Source organism: Daphnia pulex, chromosome 12 (genome assembly GCF_021134715.1).
Source record: "Daphnia pulex isolate KAP4 chromosome 12, ASM2113471v1".
NCBI lineage: Eukaryota > Metazoa > Arthropoda > Branchiopoda > Diplostraca > Daphniidae > Daphnia > Daphnia pulex.
Window position 1 is genome coordinate 1,183,852 of NC_060028.1, and position 19,454 is coordinate 1,203,305.

The 19,454-nt window shown below is 40.4% G+C and overlaps 1 protein-coding gene and 4 long non-coding RNA genes across 14 annotated transcripts in view; 2 read left to right on the top strand and 3 right to left on the bottom strand.

Moving 5' to 3' along the window:
• LOC124209184 (adhesive plaque matrix protein-like) overlaps positions 1 to 18,257 on the top strand; it is a 28,322-nt gene extending 10,065 nt beyond the window's left edge. For 2 of the 4 annotated variants that reach the window (XM_046607091.1, XM_046607096.1), the window contains exon 4: positions 18,113 to 18,257. In XM_046607091.1, the coding sequence (XP_046463047.1) occupies positions 18,113 to 18,169 (57 nt within the window). In that variant the 3' untranslated portion in view covers positions 18,170 to 18,257. Of the gene's footprint in view, positions 1 to 17,354; positions 17,467 to 17,573; positions 17,766 to 17,842 lie in introns of those variants that run through there. The other 2 variants (XM_046607099.1, XM_046607098.1) reach the window with 2 other exon arrangements.
• LOC124209199 lies at positions 439 to 6,563 on the top strand. 4 transcript variants are annotated; one of them, XR_006880817.1, is made up of 13 exons: positions 439 to 757; positions 949 to 1,298; positions 1,506 to 1,635; positions 2,241 to 2,381; positions 2,472 to 2,817; positions 2,882 to 3,048; positions 3,104 to 3,271; positions 4,325 to 4,480; positions 4,537 to 4,645; positions 4,726 to 4,944; positions 5,859 to 5,947; positions 6,018 to 6,252; positions 6,411 to 6,563. It is a non-coding gene; the product is annotated as an uncharacterized LOC124209199 (long non-coding RNA). The 4 variants fall into 4 exon arrangements; XR_006880818.1 differs by lacking the exon at positions 4,537 to 4,645 and having other exon boundaries at positions 444 to 757; positions 3,117 to 3,271; XR_006880815.1 differs by lacking the exon at positions 4,537 to 4,645 and having other exon boundaries at positions 450 to 757; positions 2,241 to 2,335.
• LOC124209194 lies at positions 4,934 to 5,673 on the bottom strand. The gene is made up of 3 exons (XR_006880811.1): positions 5,542 to 5,673; positions 5,338 to 5,458; positions 4,934 to 5,212 (listed from the first exon to the last, which is right to left on the bottom strand). It is a non-coding gene; the product is annotated as an uncharacterized LOC124209194 (long non-coding RNA).
• On the bottom strand, positions 6,958 to 7,995 carry LOC124209202. Of its 3 annotated transcripts, none has more exons than XR_006880826.1 (4): positions 7,880 to 7,995; positions 7,674 to 7,800; positions 7,466 to 7,594; positions 6,958 to 7,382 (listed from the first exon to the last, which is right to left on the bottom strand). It is a non-coding gene; the product is annotated as an uncharacterized LOC124209202 (long non-coding RNA). The 3 variants fall into 3 exon arrangements; XR_006880825.1 differs by having other exon boundaries at positions 7,446 to 7,594; positions 7,880 to 7,987; XR_006880824.1 differs by lacking the exon at positions 7,880 to 7,995 and having other exon boundaries at positions 7,446 to 7,594; positions 7,674 to 7,840.
• LOC124209200 lies at positions 12,441 to 16,618 on the bottom strand. 2 transcript variants are annotated; one of them, XR_006880820.1, is made up of 9 exons: positions 16,438 to 16,618; positions 15,809 to 15,919; positions 15,601 to 15,739; positions 14,821 to 14,928; positions 14,244 to 14,390; positions 14,065 to 14,142; positions 13,825 to 13,995; positions 13,050 to 13,712; positions 12,441 to 12,941 (listed from the first exon to the last, which is right to left on the bottom strand). It is a non-coding gene; the product is annotated as an uncharacterized LOC124209200 (long non-coding RNA). The 2 variants fall into 2 exon arrangements; XR_006880819.1 differs by having other exon boundaries at positions 16,296 to 16,618.
• Positions 18,258 to 19,454: the final 1,197 nt, after the last annotated feature.

Sequence of the window (19,454 nt, forward strand, 5' to 3'; positions counted from 1 at the left end):
TTAAGTCCATTTAAAACTATTCATAGACATTCATTAGGTCGATTATAATATCATCTCATTATCCCAAAGTGGCTAATGGAATTTGCATTTTGGAGTAGCTAAGCGCTAGCTGTGACAAACTATATTTCCATGGTTACGCAACTCCAAACACTATCAACACTACAAATAGATCCCCATATTAGAATTCGGCCAGGACTCGATGACCCCCAGTTTGGATCACACCGACCGTTCATGTACAACACGGGCGAAATTTCTCCTGCACCAGAAACATGTCGGTCTTTGAGAAATTGGGTCCATTCGTAAGCCTGTGCCAAGTATGTGGCATGATCCCTTATACCATCAAAAGAAATTCAGACACCAGCAGTCAATTCGAAAAATTCACTTTCTCCTTCAAGCATTTCATTTCTTGGTGGTTCTTTTTCATGTTGGTGTTGCAGCTTTCGCTATTTTGTGCTGCTCCGCTCTTCTACCGGGATGTGTTTCAAGCTGGAAACCGATAGCAGTTCGCGTCACGAGTAAGGAGCTCTGATGTTGCGCAATAAATGTTTCTCCGAAAAGCCTCTCGACCTCCTGCACGGCTTCCACTGCGTTCCGCAATTGTTTGTAGCGCAGAATGATCCATCGGCAAGTCAAGAACTGGGCCAAGTAGGAAAAGGAGACCGTCCCGGTTAGAATGGTGAAGATGATGGGCATAGTTCGATCGGATAATAACGCTTGAAACTGGGTCTTCCTTCTCCGGCGTTCTCCCCATTGGAATGTATACGTATACACTACTTACTATGTATTTAACGGCTAACTTTTTAATCTATGAACCCTGAATTCAGGCATCATATTTTTTCTTCTGTGTAAAGCTTATCGATAAGCGACGTGGGTGATCACCCACGTCTGGTTCATGATGTGATGCGAATTGTTCAACTGAATCTTTCAATTACAATTTTCAAATTACAGGGAATTAGCGCCATCCCGTCCACACCATCTAGCGAAGAAGGAAACAAATACGAAATGCTGCCATCTAGCAATAAAAAAGGAAAGGCTTACTTGGAAGTGACGGAACTATAAGTAGAAACCAACATGGCAGCGACCAGCGTGGTGAGAACTGAGAAGTGCTTTAACATTTCTTAAGATTTGTCGTTCTATCGTTCTTTTAACTACCTGTGACTTATTTTCATACTGAATAACTCCCAAGATGTAATTTCATTGTTCATTCAGTCTTTCAGTAACTAAGCTTAGAAAATTGCCAGTGGAACATGTGATTAGGAGCAAGAGTTGGAATGAAGAATAGTTCAACAGGCCTACAAGTAAATATGTTTTGAAACCATTAATTTTCTTCTCTTCAGTGTGGCATAGAATTGATTTGTGAGAAAAAAACCCCTTAAAATATTAAAAGGATTCAGCAGCATGTGCCTTTGTTCATGGTTGTTATCACGTTTAGAGTTCGAGTAATCCATTATGTTACATGCTGTACTATGAGAACATATAGATAGCTTTAATTTAATGTTCCATAGGTGTCCATGGATACCTTTTTTATTTCAGATGGACAACTCTGACAACAAGGATTTTTTGGGAGTTGCTGTTGATTTCTATCTCCGACACAATTTCTCAGAAATTAATTACTTGATACACCAGTCTTCAATGGTAAGTTTGTCTAGTACATTAGTTTGTGTCCCTTTAAATTAGACTCACAAATGACATGACTTGTGGACTGAATCATTCTATGGAATTCTATTAAAAATGAGAATATAGTATTGACGTATATGACCGAGTGGTTAACACGTCGGGGATGTGAGAATTAGCGGCTCCGGAGGAGGCCACAACGAGGACGATTTGGGTCACTCGGGCGAATCCATGGCTCGATTTTCAGATTTTGTTGAATTAGAAAGTGAAAGACAACACATTTCTGCCTTACTTGGTATTTTCGCGTTGAAATATTTTTTCTCTCTAAATATTGAATGTGAAATGCATTTACAGATAGTCCCTTTTCTGTGATGATGGGTTCAAATACCAGCTGCACTTAATCACATTTTTTTTTCGATTCCGTAAAACCCCGTTTAAATTTATTTTAAATAAAAATTAGCCTTTGCATCCTCAAAATTCATTTTTTAATTATTTTCGAAATGTTTCGATGATTTAAATCCAAATGCTACGACAAATAATTAAATGGTGAAATTTGGTATTTTGATTGATTGATTAATTAGGATACATTTGCTATTAGAATAATTAGTTAATTATCTGTTTTCTAGATTAGTAGATTTGATGAATAACAACGGCAATACCGATAAACCCTTGGCATTCATTTGTTCCCGATGAACGGCACTATCTATTACCCATTAAAAATGTAGGTAATTCACTAACCTTTTAAAACAAGATAAAAGCTTTTTAAGGTATGTTTCGTGATTTATTCGATTGTCAATCATGCGTCAAATATCAAATTTACATACAGGACTGATCATGAAACTGATTTGTTGTTTCAGGTGAATAAAAACAATAAGATGAGGAATGCGGATCAAAAACAGTGTTGGAGTAAAATGTTGGATTTGTCATTGAAGTTGGATAGAAAGGAGGAGAGTAATCCCAGTTGTTCCAGTAGTAGGAGGAATAGTCTTGCTGCTGTGGTTGCTGCTCCGTTCGGAATCCATTCGAGTTATTGAAGTTGGACTGGGGACTTACGACGTGTTGTGGACAGCTGGTAGCAAGCCATTCGGATTGAAGTGGAGACGACGATGATGATCCGGACGTGGAGTAGTTGATTGGTTCCACGGGTGGAACTGCCGGAGGATCCGAATAAAATCCAGGAGTTGGAAGGACTTGAGTTGAAACGTAAGTATCTGAAAATATGAAGTAAAATCAGTAATCAATTACACAAATTTTCTTCATCAAATAGGGACGTACCATGTTGACGTTGGCGAGAGACGTAAGGTGATGATCGACGATGTTGGCGATTTGTTTCGCAAGTTGAAGTTGCCGTTCTTGAAGATCCAAGTTGGCGGACACGCCGACGGCGATTCTGAAACCACCACTGATGCAATCAAGAGGAAAAATTAATTTCAGGTAATTGAATAAAATGGTAAAAAATACAAATGTCACACCATAATCGATTTCTCAGAAACTCCAATCAGCTGGGCGATGCGTCGACGACCTTCTCGATTGGGAAACGGATCTCTGTTGAATTCTGCGTCGAGTACCTCCAGCTGGACCTCGTCGTAAAAGTGGCGCTGACGACCTGATGCTGAAGCAGACTTCGTAGTGAAACCAACTGGATAATAATCTGAAAGTAAAAATTAACATTTAAACATTTCCTTCGTAAATAAGTAATTTGAGTTAAGTAAGAAAGTAAATTACCGCAAGTATCCATAGTTAAAAAAGTCAACGTTACTACTTAAGCACTTTTAAACTAATGTGAACAACTGCGAACAAACACAGGTAACGTACCTTTGAGGAAGAGGCAGTAGCGAGATGTGCAGTGAGCGAAGACCAAAGATGGAATGCGGAATTTCAAGTTTTGGGGGTTTATATTTATTAAGGAGAAAATTTTTTCGAGAATGTGACCTCCTTCCTTATTGGTTGCAAAAGTAGAAAATCCTGACAAACACTTCCTGCCGCCACATCCGCGCGTGGCAAGATTATCTTTCTCTTTCCAACTGTGGCGGCGGAGGATTAGTGGATTATGACTTGGGTTATGTAATGGAGCGGAGTGGCGTTCTGTTTGACGAGATGATCGGTTTCTTAATCTGGATAATCCATCGTGGATTTTCTTATCGGAATCCCTCAAACATTAGTTGCCAAAACCTCGTCCATGTGACCTGCAATTGCCAAACGGCTCAGTCTTCTAAATGGATGTCACGTAATTGATCATTCTTTTCTTATTTTCTTGTTTCTTGAAGTCCATTATGTTGATCCGTATTGATGACGTTTTTATCGGGTGATCTGTTTCGTTCTTTAGCGCGGTGGTTGCTCTTTTTTCCTACTTCAAATTTTAAAATAATTACCAGATTGTCCCTTTTTACTTTATTCGACCTTTTCGTCCTTATTGCACGAACTTCAATCCTTCTCGTTACTTTTATAGGGATTGTTTATATGTTTGGATTTTCGTGAAGAGATAGGCAATACTGAGTGGTAAAAAAATGCCTCATTCCTTCTAAACGCTGTATTTATTAACCACATAACTAATCAATTGAATTTATTTAAAAAGTTTTCTGCATTTTTCGCAAGTATGAAAAGCCAAGAACCCAAAACAACAAAAACCTTCCCTCTCCAGTTTTTATTCTTGCTTGAGCGAAATGTTCTTTTTGTCGAGAGATTAAATCCATTTTTTTATCCCTTGAAGATTATCCAGGCGGAAGTACTCAATGGTCATTGCTGTCCAGGATCAACAGCTTATTGGAAGATTTTTTAGGTATTAACCTTGCGGTGTTTCTTCTCGTCTTTGCCAGCATCAGATAATCCAAAATATCCAGCCAGCTCAGCGTTTGACTTCTCAAAGGTACCCTGAAAATGTGATTGTTAAACGAAAAGTAATTTATATGATTTCTGTATTAGCAAAGTTTGTAGAAACCTATAAGGAAGGACAGAAGGAAATGTTATAAAATGCTCTTTTATTTCAATATTCGTAAAAAAAAATTGTTTTGCTAGTATGAAAATCACTCAGGTGAAAAAGACAAAAATATGTTGTTTTTTTCGCTTAATTGAAAATTAAATTTTTTTTTGCTTTGTTTTCTCTCAATGCAGGCTTCGTTTTCACCTTCCTCCCGCGGCAAAACCATTCGGTGCCGTAAGTTAGGACTACAGTGACCCAACGACACCAGCCCCTTGAAGGTGGTAGAACGAGCTTATCGCCGCTAAAGTGCAACTATAGAAAATTTCATGGCCAAGACGAACCTGCCGCCACACCGGCACTTCCTCGATGGTATAAGAAGCCAGTTATTGCAGAACGAAGTAGTTTATAAGGTAAAGTGTATTTTTTTTTCCGTTTAACTGAGAATCTTACAAGAGAGACGGACATGACAACTCGTGATAGAACTCAATTAATATAACCTGGGATGTAATAGGGAATGGGTATAACTAGAAAAGAAACCAAATATTTCTTAGAAGTGGTTGGTGTCAGAAAACGTGCGGGACTAGGTAACACCTCATGTTTAACCTCTACAGCAACGGCCACCGTTGCAGGTCTTGTGGATCACATTGCTCGAGCACTGGGTGCTGTTGCTGCAAGAAGCTGTAACAAACATGATCCCATTAGTCGTTTCCAAAGCGTTGAGATTTATAGATTTCGTCAAGCCTTGATTGTTGTCTTCAGCGTCATTTATAACTTATTTTTAAACGAAGAGCGTGGTAACTTACTGAACCAGCGACAGTAGAACAAGAACTGGTCTCCCGGCTCGTCGGAATTAGCGGGTTCATCTTCAGTGGGTGCCGAGTTTGTGTAGACGACGGCCATCACAGCCAAGACGCAAGCAAAGAGCTTTAAAAGATTGACGGGAAAAACAAAAACACAACATTTTAGAGATGTGAACTAATTTAGTTATTGTGGAAATCAATACTTACAAAAAATTTCTGGAACATTTTGGGTTATCGCTGCAACTGATGCTGGACGAGTTGTGATGATAAGCTCAGAGAAAAAGCTGGATTTTTATACTCGCATTTTCTCTACTCAGGTCCCATAGACTGAATATTTCATTTGCATTTAATCACTAAAACCAATATTTGTTTATCCCTTGTAATTAGGGCAGAGCTGCTGCTCATATGTTGTCTATGTTGATTTAACGAATATTTTATTGACACAAATGGATCTAGATATATATATTCTACCTACTAACACCAATCTAATCTACGTATGTCTCTATCCTCTTATTTTAAAACAGCTTTCCGGATCCAGGTGCAAGGGGTGTCTGTATTGACGTAGTGACGTCACATAGACTTGCTGAAGGTCTCCGTTTATTTCTCTGACCAAGTAAGCTTTACAATTTTTTTTTTTATGGTCGGTCTTTGAATGAAGAATAAATTTTAATTAATGAAAACAGCCTGGTAAAGTCTGAGCTCCTTCGTTGCTGCCCAACGTGCACATGGATTTGATGTAGCCAGATGGTTAAAGGTGTTCCTGGACTGTGTAAAGGGAAAATGATTGAACACAAGATAGGTTGATACTGAAAGAATATTTCTTTCAGTTTCAGTGTAGAGTAAAAGTTCCAATGATTTTGTATTAAGTCTTAGATGCATCTAGTTTCATGTAAATTTTGTTTCAACAATAGCTTTCAGGTAATTAGTACTACAGATAATGTTTTCAGAATATTTGAATTAACTGTTGAAAACGATATAATGTGACAATAATTTGTCTTTTCAGACAGTATATCCATTGATTCTGAAGATTAATTCATTAAATTTTGGTTATTGGTTTATCGTTTATGTTTCCGTAGTTGCTGTCCGATGTGGGACGTTGTTGCAGCCAATTCTGGTGAAAGATCTTTTTGCATAATATTAAACTGACTGTTCCTTGATGCTGGTGTCGTGTTACCGAAGTTGCATCATTATTTTGTTTAATTGTTATTGGGTCTGCAGTTTATCGTTTACATGTTAAGAGGGAACAAAAACAGAAATATGAGTAATTCATGTCAAACAAATAATAAACATGCTTTGGGGATTGGGAAAGGAACGTAGAGGATGTTGGGAATTTAAAAAAAAGTTGAGGTTTGTTGTAAAAAAATATCACCTGAATGTTAGGCAATGATTAAAACCATAACTTATGATCCCACCAACATGGCAACATTCCCCTTCATATTTTTCAATCCCATAACATATACCTACATATAATTTTCCACACCCCTATAATCCCACCAATAAATACATCAAATTCATGTCCACGTAACTTTTGCAATGTGCAAAATGGACATAATAAACAATAAATCCTCTTTAATTTTTTAATATTTTAAATAAATTTATTAATTCAATAAACAGAGCGTCCGGTTCAAATCGATTGTCTTTTTTGTGCGATTTTGAGCAAGAGTACACAACGACACAAAAAGCAATATTTTATTTTTGCTGAAATCTTTGTCAATTATACGTTAAAAATTATACTTATTCCAGAACTAATTTTTTAAAAAATTTCTAATTCGACAAAAATTAAACATCGCTTTTTGTCTCTGGGCTGCGCATTGCTTTGTTAAAACTCGCACATGCAGTTGGAATTGTCGACGGCCACCAGAGATAGTATCTGGTCCGAGAAGAAGAGAGAAGTACGAGGCCAGTTTTACTGGAGAGATATAGTCATACTAGGCTTCCGGGTTAGACTCATGACCATCCAAAAGTTTTCATCAGATCAGGGGACTTCCAAGTCCCCGTTCGACCAGAGCCCTCCCCTCCTCCTGGCAGAACAGTGGAGAGGGATTAACCTGAAAGGAGAGTATATTCAGACATAATTTTTAAACCGCATGATGTAGTAACAGAAACCAAACCTCAAATCAATCAATCTTACATTGTCCTAAATTAGAACTAAGAACACCACATAATCTTGAGTAGCAGCATTTTCTCGCTGTTGTACCCAAAATAGATAGCAGCAAAGAATTGGATCTGGCGAAGGCATAAATATCTTGAAGATCTACAACTTGACAGGGAAAAATTAACATGAACATTATTGCCTTAAAGAACACAGTAATTAAAAATAATTTTGGTACAATAAATACCTTGCAACAAAAATTATTTTGCTTCAGAAGACAGGTTGTGAGCTTGCATTATTAGATTAGACCATTTCATTTCTAATGTCATGAGCACCTAGTTGGCCAGGTACATGAAAACTTCGGCTGAAATTATCTGAAAACATTGTCAAGCGGTCAAGGATGCAGTAGGAAACATCAGCTAAAGCATGGCTTAAGATTGTTTTATCTATTACGTAAAAACAGTTAACTTGTTATCCAATCTCTGTTGTTAAACTATTTAAGTAACTTATGAAAGTAACGACGTGAAATGTAATGTCATGTCTGTGTCATGACTGACTGATGTGCAACTAACTTAAGATTCAAGACTCATTACTAGATGTCGCCAGTGTCGCCCATGTTGACATTCTGACATCGTGAATTTTACATTCTGACATCGTGAAATTTCAATGAATCCTGTGATTTCAAATGCCAAATTGAACTTCGTATCATATGTAGGTTTATCTTTACCTAGTTTCCTTATTTTTGTACTGTACCAACTTATTTCTTCAAATTATAGATGCATACTGTCAGTCATTCCAACAAGTTGACTTAGCGCTCAGTCACTTTCCATCCATTAGATCCTCATGCTGTCAAAAGCCTAAAACTCATGTTTGAAGCACACATATACTGGAATACAAATGTTCTGAGATAAGGTATTTCCCCATTACTGCTACCAGACCATTACAATTCAGATTTTCATAAAACATTGATATTCTTGCTCATGAACCATAGGATCTTTTCTGAATCTCGCAATTTTGGTGGTGTACCCTGCAACAGCATGTTTGTAGCTGTTTTTACTTCTGTTTAGAAGGTCATCCAGCTAAGAGATAGGTAGAGTTTTATTTCTCTTGGGTAAATTTGTGTAAATTTGTAAATAATGAAGATAATTTCCTTGTCTCATTTCCACTTAGAGTTTCAGAGACGTGAAGAGTGTGAAGTGACCTGCCATGTTTGTACCAGATCTGCTTGATGAAAGTCAAATGCCTTACTAAATTCATATCCCATATGATAAAGGTAAGCATCAATACAACCTTTCACCACGCCACTGCAATAGTTCATGACACTGTCTTTAGCATCAGGAAATTTATCTCAACGTGTGAGTGCTGAACATGGGTTGCTGTGAATTCCATTTTTATGGTTTTTTCATCATGAACATTTCAGTGTGCTTCTTAGAAAAGGTAAAGATTGATATGCTTTATTCATTTTTATATTTCAATTAATGTACAACATTTTTTTTTTACAGAGCACGCAGTTCCTTTATGGATACGTGTGGTCCTGGCACGGAGATTCTTGTGCCAATGCTGACCTTTGTCCATGACGGAAGAGGGACTTCCACCAATGTCTTCTCCATCCTTATCTTCGCGACGTCCGCTCATCTAGCTTCACTGCTTTGTATGAACTGCTACACAACTTGTCTTACTTCATTGACGAGTTGGATCCCTTCAGTGTTCGCTTCCGCCCGCTGTGACACACCTGTAATCATTCACCGCGGGATTATGCCCAGGTACCCAACAATTTACTTATTTTCGTAGGTTATCTACTAATAGTCTAGTTGCGTTAAACTCTGTCTGTGTAATAGTTTCCAAAATCAGGCCCTTCTTAGTTCTTACGCGCAAACGAAGTTTTACTTGGACGTTTCTTTTTTCTAACGCTAGATGGCTTTTTGATAATTTGCAGCTGTCAAAACAGTCAGTTTCAGTTGCTTTGCACATCTCTTTAAACATTTATTGGCAGTTATTTTGTTGAAATATTAAGTGATAACTGGCGATTACTATTCCCCCAACAAAGCTCACTTGTTAAATTTTCGATTTTTGCTTTTTTTTTCTACTTCCGGTTTTCTCATTTCAGTCAGTAGTTCAGTAAATATTCATTTAGCGAGCAAAAGAACCACATATTCGTGATCCTCGTAAAATTTGTGGTAAAGTCCGTGTCCGTCCGGTGTCCGTCAGGGAGATGGACTAAGCTCCATCATCTTCAACCTTGCCGCTGAGCCCCTCATCCGCTGCGCCAAGGATCCTACCAACCAAGGCTTTAATCTCTTCGGCTCCCTGCTGAAGGCCACTGCTTACGCGGATGACCTCTCCCTCATTGGATCCTCTCCTGATCAGCTTCAGCCTACTCTTGACGCCATGCTTGCCGTGGCGGCGAAACTCGGGCTCAGGTTCAACGTCGCAAAATGCTCTTTCCTCTCCCTGTCCAAGGGTAAGGCCACCAACTCATCTCTCCTGCACATTCATGGCACCTCTCTTCGCTGCTTGGAGGAAGGAGAGAGCGAGTGCTACTTAGGAGTCCCCATGGGCACTCGTCTAACATTTCGACCCGTCTGTGATCTGCCCGACAAGCTGATTAAGGTCGCCGATTCTGACTTGGCGCCTTGGCAAAAACTGGAGGTTTACAGAGCCCACCTACTGCCGTCTCTCTCTCATCATCTCGCCACAGGGAGGGTCCTTCGCGGTTTTCTCAATGAGATGGATGCTCGCTGTGCCGAATTCCTCCGTTTCGTTGCCAACGTCCCCCACACTGCTCATAACGGCTTCCTCTATTCTGATCGCAGGGCTGGCGGCTTAGGCGCCTCTCAACTGGCAAAAGATTCGGACATCTGGATCATCGCTCGTGCCACTCAACTCCTCGATAGCAACGATCCGGTTGTCCGCCTCACTGCCAGAGCCCAGCTCAGCCAAAACATCTCCAGGGGATTCGACGGCAATCCACCTGATCCGCTGCCTCTTTCTAACTACCTCTCTGGCTCGTTAGAAGGTGGACTCTATGACACCCGTTTCTACAAGTGCGGCTCCAATACCTGGTCCCGTGCCAGGAAATCAGCACGAAGACTCGAGGTTAGGATCGATGTATCCGGCGATGAATCGACCAAAGTGATCGCCGACGACGTCTCCTGCCTCTCTCTGAAAGCTGTAAGGGGCCTCCGCACAGTCATCCGGAAACGCTGGACAATCTCCCTCACGAATGCCTTGCATCAGGGCAGGGTAGCAAGGGGGCTACTACTTGACCCATCTAACGACGTTGCCCGCCTCTCATCTCATCGGACCTGCCTCTCATTCAACGAGTGGAATCTCATCCACAAGAGCCGCCTCGGCCTGCTTCCGCTCCTCGGTAATCCTGGTTACTCTGCTCCCAACACCAAGTGCAGGAGATGCAAGGTCGATGCCGAGACTACCTCACACGTGACCAGCCATTGCCGCAGTAATCTTCCGGCCATTGGCCGCCGACACGACCTTGTGCTGGCGGAAATTGTGAAAACCATCACCAGGGCCGGCCATGCAGCGACTGTCAACAGAGTCTTCCCTGGCTCAACCCTGAGGCCGGACATAGTCATCTTCTCGACCGACCCACCAACAATAATTGATCTCACCATCACCTTCGACGCTCCTGAGTCCCTCGACGCTGGCCATGCCAGAAAAATAGAGAAATACAGCTGCCTGGGGTTAACTCTCCCCTTCGTTATTGGCGCCTTGGGATCCTGGCTCCCTTCAAACAACGCGGTTGCTGTCGCCCTCAACATCCCCCCGGCTCCTTGGCGCCGCCTCCGGAGGAAGTGCCGTCTGATGGCTATCCAGGGATCTGTCTCCATTATTCATCGCCACATCCGCGGACATGGGGACGACCAGGAAGCCAGTACTCCAGCTCCGTAATGGTTTTGCATGTGATTATATGACATGTATCGCATGAATTTGTTCTCCATCGTTGCATCGTAGTGTATTATATCTCGTTTTTCATCGCTCTGTATACTATTTCCATTGTTCCATCTCTCGTCTAACTTCGCCTAGTCAATTGAAATTCCTCATCGTACATCTACTAATCTTTTATAATGATATGTCTTTGTCACGCCGTCGTGAAATACAGCTCTATGTCTCAGGAAAATTCTCGATTTTGGCCAAATTTTGGATTTCGTTTAAATCACACCCAATCGACCCCAAATTTCATGGAGATCACGAATATGTGGTTTAATTTGATGACAGCTCAATGGTTGAGGAGCTGTGGTTACTTCCGGTATACTTCCGGAATTTTTTTCGAAAAACTAGCAAGTGAGCTTTGTTCAGTTAACAGTTCTCAATATTGCAAGCTTGATTTTAAGCTAAAAAAATTTCATCTTTAAATCTTTGAGCTAAAAAACCTGATTATTGTTTCCATCTGTATTATGTAACTTTTATTGGCATGTCACTAAATAAGAATTGTTTTTTCTTTATTCAGGTAATGCAGAGGAAACGTCGAGAAGGTGGACACCAAAACGTCGTCGGTATCTCCAAAATGTCGGCGCAGATCATCATTTGTTGTTGGTAATATGTTTGTGAGTGTTAGTTAACCCGTTGTCTGCCACGCCTTTGTTCTCCCCTAGCTCCTTAGCACGGGCTGCCTGCGCTGTTCGGCCTCGTGGTTGGAAAGTCGCACCAGCCCAAAATCTGCCGCAAGGCGCCTATTAGGCAATGCACCATAGTTCCCCCTTTTCAGCACGGACTTGTCAGCAATGGCAAGTCCCAACTTGGTCATAGATCCTTCAGACGTGGCACGTAGAGTAGTAGAGAGCAACCTACGGGTTGTATGGCGTGGCAGCCAACGGGTTAACTCATGTATGTATTTATGTGTGTGTGATTGTAAAATGTGGTGGAATTGTGGGTGGAGGTGGGACAATAAAGCAATTCCTTTTCTAAGTTTTGTGTTTGCTGTGTTTTATAGCTAAGTGACTTATCATTTCCAGACTTGTCAAAAGGCTTGAAGGTGTTGAATCGTAGAAGATGATTACCATAAAAAAATTTATTTTCTCATTTAAGCTCAACGATTCCAATTTCCAAGTGATTAGTAACTATTAAGATGTGACCGACAAATTTGAACACAATTAAAAACATCAGAAACTTTGGCTGTAGGATTTATTAGCCTCCCTGTAGTAAACTGGAGAAGCGAAGGTTGTGATGTAACATTCAGGTGCCTTAATGGTGTAGTAACTCAGGGCAGTGGAATATTTCGCAGCTCGGGTGCCTTGGTGGTGTAGTACTCCGGTGTCTTGGTGATGTAACTTGGGGCAGAGTTATACTTTGTATCTTCGGTGTTCGGGGCATAATCAGTTATGGATTATACTCTGGAGAATTGGTGGGGAAGTAACCGGTTGTTGCGTATGTTGTTGTGTTATAAGACGGCGGCGTTGGGGTTTGATATCCACATTAACCCGAGACATCGGTACACCAGTGGTCGACTTGACCATCAAGGAAACAACAACCAACAGCAGCAGGACACCATAGTTAACTAGACGGTAAATAATTTTAACATCAATTTCCAATAATAACTGGCATAATAACGAACAGAAAAAATAATAAAGTAATAAAAAACTCCATGTAGAAACAGAATATTTACCATTTGATTGTAGTGTAATACTCGATGGCCTTGGTGTACTGGTATAGTAGACGGGAGCCTCAGTTTGGTAGTAGCTTGGAGCAGAGTTACATTTAGTGAAGGAAACTGGGGCAGTGTACTTTGTTATGTGGACTTTTCGGTGTAGTAGTAGTTGGGGGGCTTCGTCGTAGTATCTAGGTGTAGCGTAGGTTGTGGTGTAGTAGACTTGATCCTCGGTGTAGTATTACAGTTCAACGTAGAGGGAAGGAACAGCTTCTGTGTTGTAAGTCTGGGCTAAGTAGTACTTGGCCGCCTCAGTTGTGGTTGTGTAGTTCGGGGCAGAGTAGTACTCGTGCGGTTCGGTGTAGTACTCGACCGCTTTGGTATTGAAATAAGATGGAGCCTCGGTGTAGTAAGATGGGGCCAGCATTCGTAGTCGTGTAGTACTTGGGGACTTCGGTGAAGTAGGCTGGGACAGTATGCTCGGTGGTGTAGTACATGGGAACCTCGTAGATGTTGCGTATATAGACGTTGTTGTGTAGTAAGGCGGCGACGTGGTGTACTATTATTTTGCTGCTGTTGCTTGGTATCCACCATGTCCAGGAGACATCTGTACACCCGTGGTCGATCCAACCATTAACCATACAACACCAAACAGCAGCACGGCGCCATAGTTGTTGATACCTATAAACGATTTGAACATCAATTATCGAATATAACTGGTCATATCAACTGAAGACAAGATACAATTCTCGATAAAATTAATGCACGACTCGAAATAAAAATGAATGTTTACCCGTGATTGCGAACCGGTATTACAATGAAGAAGGCAGTTGGTGACAAATAATGAGCTGCAGTTGTTGCCGTGTCGGAGGTGCTCACTCGACTGAGTTCCCATAGCTTTTTCTCTCTTCCTTTTATAAGATTTTTCCTCACCCTCACCTCTTGAGCCTTGCGGCTATTATACCTGCTTGATAATGAAGCAAACACTTCCTGTTCTCACCCAACCTCTTAACCACCGCATGACACGTTTTACGTAATGATCTCCCTTCGAACGTCAAGGACATGCAAACTGGCCTTTTCCTTCTTCAGGTTTCCGTTGCTGGGGGTGGGTCTACAAAACCAATATCAAATTATCAGATTTCCGCAGTCTTTTCTCTCGCCTTTTTCTTTTTCTCACCCTGACCCACCTCTTAAGCCTTGCGGCTATTGTACCTGCTTGATAATGATGCATCACGTGTCGTCCTCACCCAACCTCTACCCCGTCGCATGGCACGTTTTACGTTTTTGTTTCGACCTTCGAGCGTGAAGAAAATGCAAACTGGCCTTTCCTTCTTTAGGTTGACGTTCCTGGGGATGGGTCTACAATAACCAAAATCAAAATGACTCCTTGTGGAGTAATGGGACGGGGATCACGAATATTCGGTTCTTTTGTTTGCCACATGAATATTTACAGAACTATTAACTATTAAAATGAGAAACCGGAAGTAGACAAAAAGCAAAATAACGAAAATTAAACAAGTGAGCTTTATTGCTGGAGCAATAAATATCAATTATCACCTAAAATTATCTCATAGTGACTGCCGATGTTTAAAAGTAACTGAAACTGACAGCTGAAAAATAATAAAAGACCACGAAGCCATCTAGCGTTAAAATCAGAAATGGAAAGAAGAACGTTAAAATTAAACTAACGCGAAGACGTTCGCGCTCTAGCTCGTTGAGACTCGATTGATACAATAAACAATATAAAAAAGGTCTAGATGAGCTCGAGACATACGCCTCATCTACTCACCAAATCATGATCATCCCGTCTTCACCAAGAAGCCGCCAACACACCGCATACAGCTACAATTAAAAACTCCAAATCTGATCGGGTGATGATCGGCGTCAGTCTTTGATCCTTGAAAACAACGAGAAACAATAAGTAACAATCGATTGGTCGCAAATTTAATTTCGGTTATTAATTTAGCCCAAGCATTTACTTCACTGTCGACGGTGAAAGGCACAGTTTTTAACTAATTTGGGCAAAAAAATTGATAAATTCAAATGCACAGGGAAAGCGAATTGTGGTTAAATGTACAAAGGTGGCGAGGTCTTATGATAAACTTCAGGAGATTCTATTCGATTGTGGGAGCTGCAACACTTTAATTTGTCAACCGCGACTTTATAAAAATTTCTAGTAGTGCGGGAAAAAGCTCAATGCTACGCAATCTGATCTATTTACTGAAAATCAAATTCAAAGGTTTCCAGAAATCGAGTGGATTTATGGACGTTGACGTAAATGTCAACTTTTTCTACGTGCACAGAAAACCAAGCTTAAGCGATAACAATATTAAATTTCTCTGAGATTGAAAGGCACCATTGGAGGATGTGACTTTTACACACACAACTTTTCAACCCATTAAGTTATTCGAAGGAAAAAAAGCGGTAAAATGTGGGCATTATATAGCACAAGCAAGAGATGGGGGGAAATTCGAGAAGCCGACAACGATTGGCAAAGCAAATGAAGTTGTTGGTCAAGCAAAATTTTCCACAAAGCCACCACTACTATTGTGTGATCCAGTAACCTTACCTTAACAGGGCTAGGGGAACTTCTGGGAGATGGAATATCGAAAGGTGAGAACTCCTGCTCCCATATCCAATTAAGGCTGCTCGATGAATACAGAAGAATATGTGGAGTTACTGTTGTAGCCAAAGCCACTAGCATATTTCTGCAATAGTCAATAAAATAATTTAGTTCTATTAAATGCTTCGGGAAGAAAACAGTGGCAAACTATTACCTCTTTTAATGCAATATTCCTTTCAAGTCATAAGTTAAAAGAACATGGTGCGACATCGACAGATTCCTGCAGTTTTCTAGTTTCCGATGTTCTAAGCCAGTAAATTATGTCCTGTTTTACAATAGGAAGAAGAAACAATTAATATTATTACATAAATAATCAATTTGTACCATGTTATCAAGCAATTTTGGGGGCTATTCGCAAAAGGATACTGACAGTCAATACTCACAGAACAAGAACTAGGAACTAATTAGAAACCTAGGCTATTGTAAATACTATGCCCCAACTTAACTACAAACAAAATGTGGACAACAGATACAATAAATAAACTGTTACAAAGATTTATGTCTAACAGGAAAATAACCTCCAAGCTATTTAGGATGTCAATCTACTTGAAAGTTTAGATATCAATGGTAATGTTCATCCCAGAAAAACGCTTCTAAAGAAGGACTCTAAATGGGAAGTTTATTCAAGTAACCCCATTTACCTCTGGCTGCTATCCTGCTTCCTGCATATCACACATTTTGCAACCTCTTCATAAATTTATTCAAAAATTGTCTTTCTTTTCTGTACAACTATTCCCGACCATATTTATAACATTTGAATTTCTACACTCCACTTTTACTCACCACACTCTTCGCTGAAGTTCTACAATTCTCACTAAAACCGCTAAAACTAAACTTACTGAGGAGACCCTGAACTGTGCGAAAATATTTTCTTCTCCCCGACCATAATCCATGGTTCTTTGTACCATGTTTGTACTAGAGATTTTGTTTTCTTGTTTTAGTACGGTAAACACTCTGCCTGCACTCTGCATTCTCGCAACGTGGTCGCCATATTTGTTTTAACGATGAAGAAGGTACAGACCAATAGTTTTCAATGGCTGCCGCGAGATGGAGCATATGATTTCGCCATCTAGCGTGGGGTATTTGCTATTGGAGTAAAAAGTTTACTAAACCGTTAAGGTTTAACTTTAACGGTTTAACGGACACGCTCGTGTAGCCTATCGACTAGCCTATCGACCTTCAATAACGTTAAATAAACAGTTAATACATCATTTTTCCTAGCAACTACTTACATTGGAATTTCGTTACTATTACCACCTACTTTGGTATTCTATAGCTCTCGTCCACCACTCTGCGAGAATAATTTGATAATAATTGGATGGTTCATTGGTCCTATTATTAGTAGCTTCGGCATTTACACAATAGCGACTTTTATTTGCATTTCCAAGGTAACCCAAATGCACTATTACGTTAACTTAATGGACACTGTTGTTTGGAAACGATATAAATTTATAATGACGTGCAGAGTTGAAACCTGGGTGTGTCATTTGAAAAGGAAAGCAACACTGACTCCTGTTCGCTTCGTCGAAACTGAATGCATAAGTAACAAGCCAATACCCAATACTAAATATAGCACTTTAGAAAAGTTAGTACACATAAGCGGTGAGGAAATGTGTGTGCTTGCGTGCGAGGTAAATGGAGCAAGCATTACTCTAAGACATTCCGGTCAGACTAATATAGCCATGAATGGATGTTGTTTACATCAGTCTAATACTGTATATGCTTAGTTTTGTGGTATATAAGCGACCTAAAGAAACCACCAAACATTGCAGTTTCATCTAAACTATCACAGTTTCCACAATCAATATGAAGGTATGATACTTCTAACTTACTAACTAAATAGTTCTAAAATATTTAAATGTATACTTAGTAAAATAATACCTTGGCAATCGTTATTAATCTTGAATTTCACACAAAAGGTTTTCGTTTTCGCTGCTTTGGTCGCTGTTGTTGCCGCAGGAGGTTACCAACAGACCCCTGTGTACAAACAAGAAAAACCCTACGTGAGCCCACCCGCTCTATACTATCCTCCTTCCAACTACAAGGACAACAAACCCGCATACCAACCGGAATATAACAAACCAGCCGACTACGCCCAAAAAAGCTATGACGTACGTCAAACAGTTTTCCATGCCGTATTTTATTTTTTAATATTCATTCATTATTTTGGAATTGAATTAAATATTAGGTCCCGGCACCGTACAACTTTAACTGGGCCGTAAAGGACGACTACGCTTACAACAACTTTGGCCAGCACGAGTCCAGCGATGGCTATGGTCACGTGTCCGGCTCTTACCACACCCTCCTGCCCGATGGCCGCACTCAGATCGTCACCTACAAGGCTGATGACTACGGATACGTTGCCGATGTGAAATACGACGGATATGCCAAGTACCCCGAGTACAAAGCTGCCGATTCCTATCACAAAGGTCCTTCTTATTCCGCCCCAAAATACGAGGCCCCAAAATACGAGGCCCCTAAATACGAACCCAAGTACGCTGCCCCCAAATACTAATGACATACCCATGCAGACTGCAGTATATTACCCATATTTTATACTAATTATTTGAGAATTTGGACAAATAAAATCTTATTATAATTCATAAGCACTCTTAACGATTTTTCCTTTAAGAGTTTTCTGTTTTTTTTATGTTTCAAATTACAGATGTCACTTTCACTTTGCTTAGAAAGAACTGAAGCGAGAGAAAAAGAACAGTAAAGTATGATATTCTGCATAATTGAGGAGTTAGGCTATTGATGCATGTTTAAAGGCTGGGCGAAAGTGCTTAAAATGTGATCCACTGGCAACGTCCGGAAATGAATCTGTGAACGCGGGAGCTTCAATCGGCTGTTCCTTGCACGATCGCAACAATGTCCGACCCATGTCCATTCACGTGGATAGGGACACCCTGAGTCAAATGGAAATAGAGGCCACTCGATCCGTACTTTTCGGCGTCACTTCTCTCGTCGTCACCGTTTGTCCCATCATCATATTGCTCTTAACTTTTCTGGCTTGCCGAATGATCGGCAAATTTGATTGCAACAGTCTCACCTGGTTGGCGGCCTATGTCAAGGAACTGGGACTCATTCACGCCATTTATAACCCGTTGATATTTCTCACCAGGTACAAAGAACTCAGGAACGCCCTGACGACTGGATTGATACACCGCGGATAACTGAAACGTCTTTTGTACGAGCTTTTGTATTAACTGCGAAATAAACCTTGTCTTTGTTACCTGTGCCAGATTGTAATCATTTGTAACCCAAGAATGCCATCTGTATGATGACTAAACGTAAGAGATTCCTGCGGTTGCAAGGTAAAAGTCCTTTGCCCACATTTTCAACTTGACCTTGATGTATGAGATGGATAAATAACAGGAAAGATTAATCATTGCGTTAGTTTAGTTGTAGCCGAAATCCTTCAAACAGGATTTTTCGAAAAATGTCAAACATGTTAGTCAGCACTTAATGAATTAACTGTTACTAACCAACGTTATCCAGCAACCCAAAGATTAGATAATAATATATACCGTCTGCTACCCAATCTACTTAGATCCTGTCTGTTCCAACGGTCGACTACTTTATTCCAATGTCACACTTATTGTCTGTTTCCCGGTTTGAAAGCGCACCATCAGAGGAGGCGTTCAGTTCGTCTTTGGAACCGTTGAACGAATGCCCGTGATCCGGTCGTGTTACACACAAAGAAGACCTACACATTTGCCGTCGATCCCTTTAAAAAGTATTATCATTTTCTCTGAAAAATTTGACTTGCTGGACACGGACGGAAAACAAGACAACTT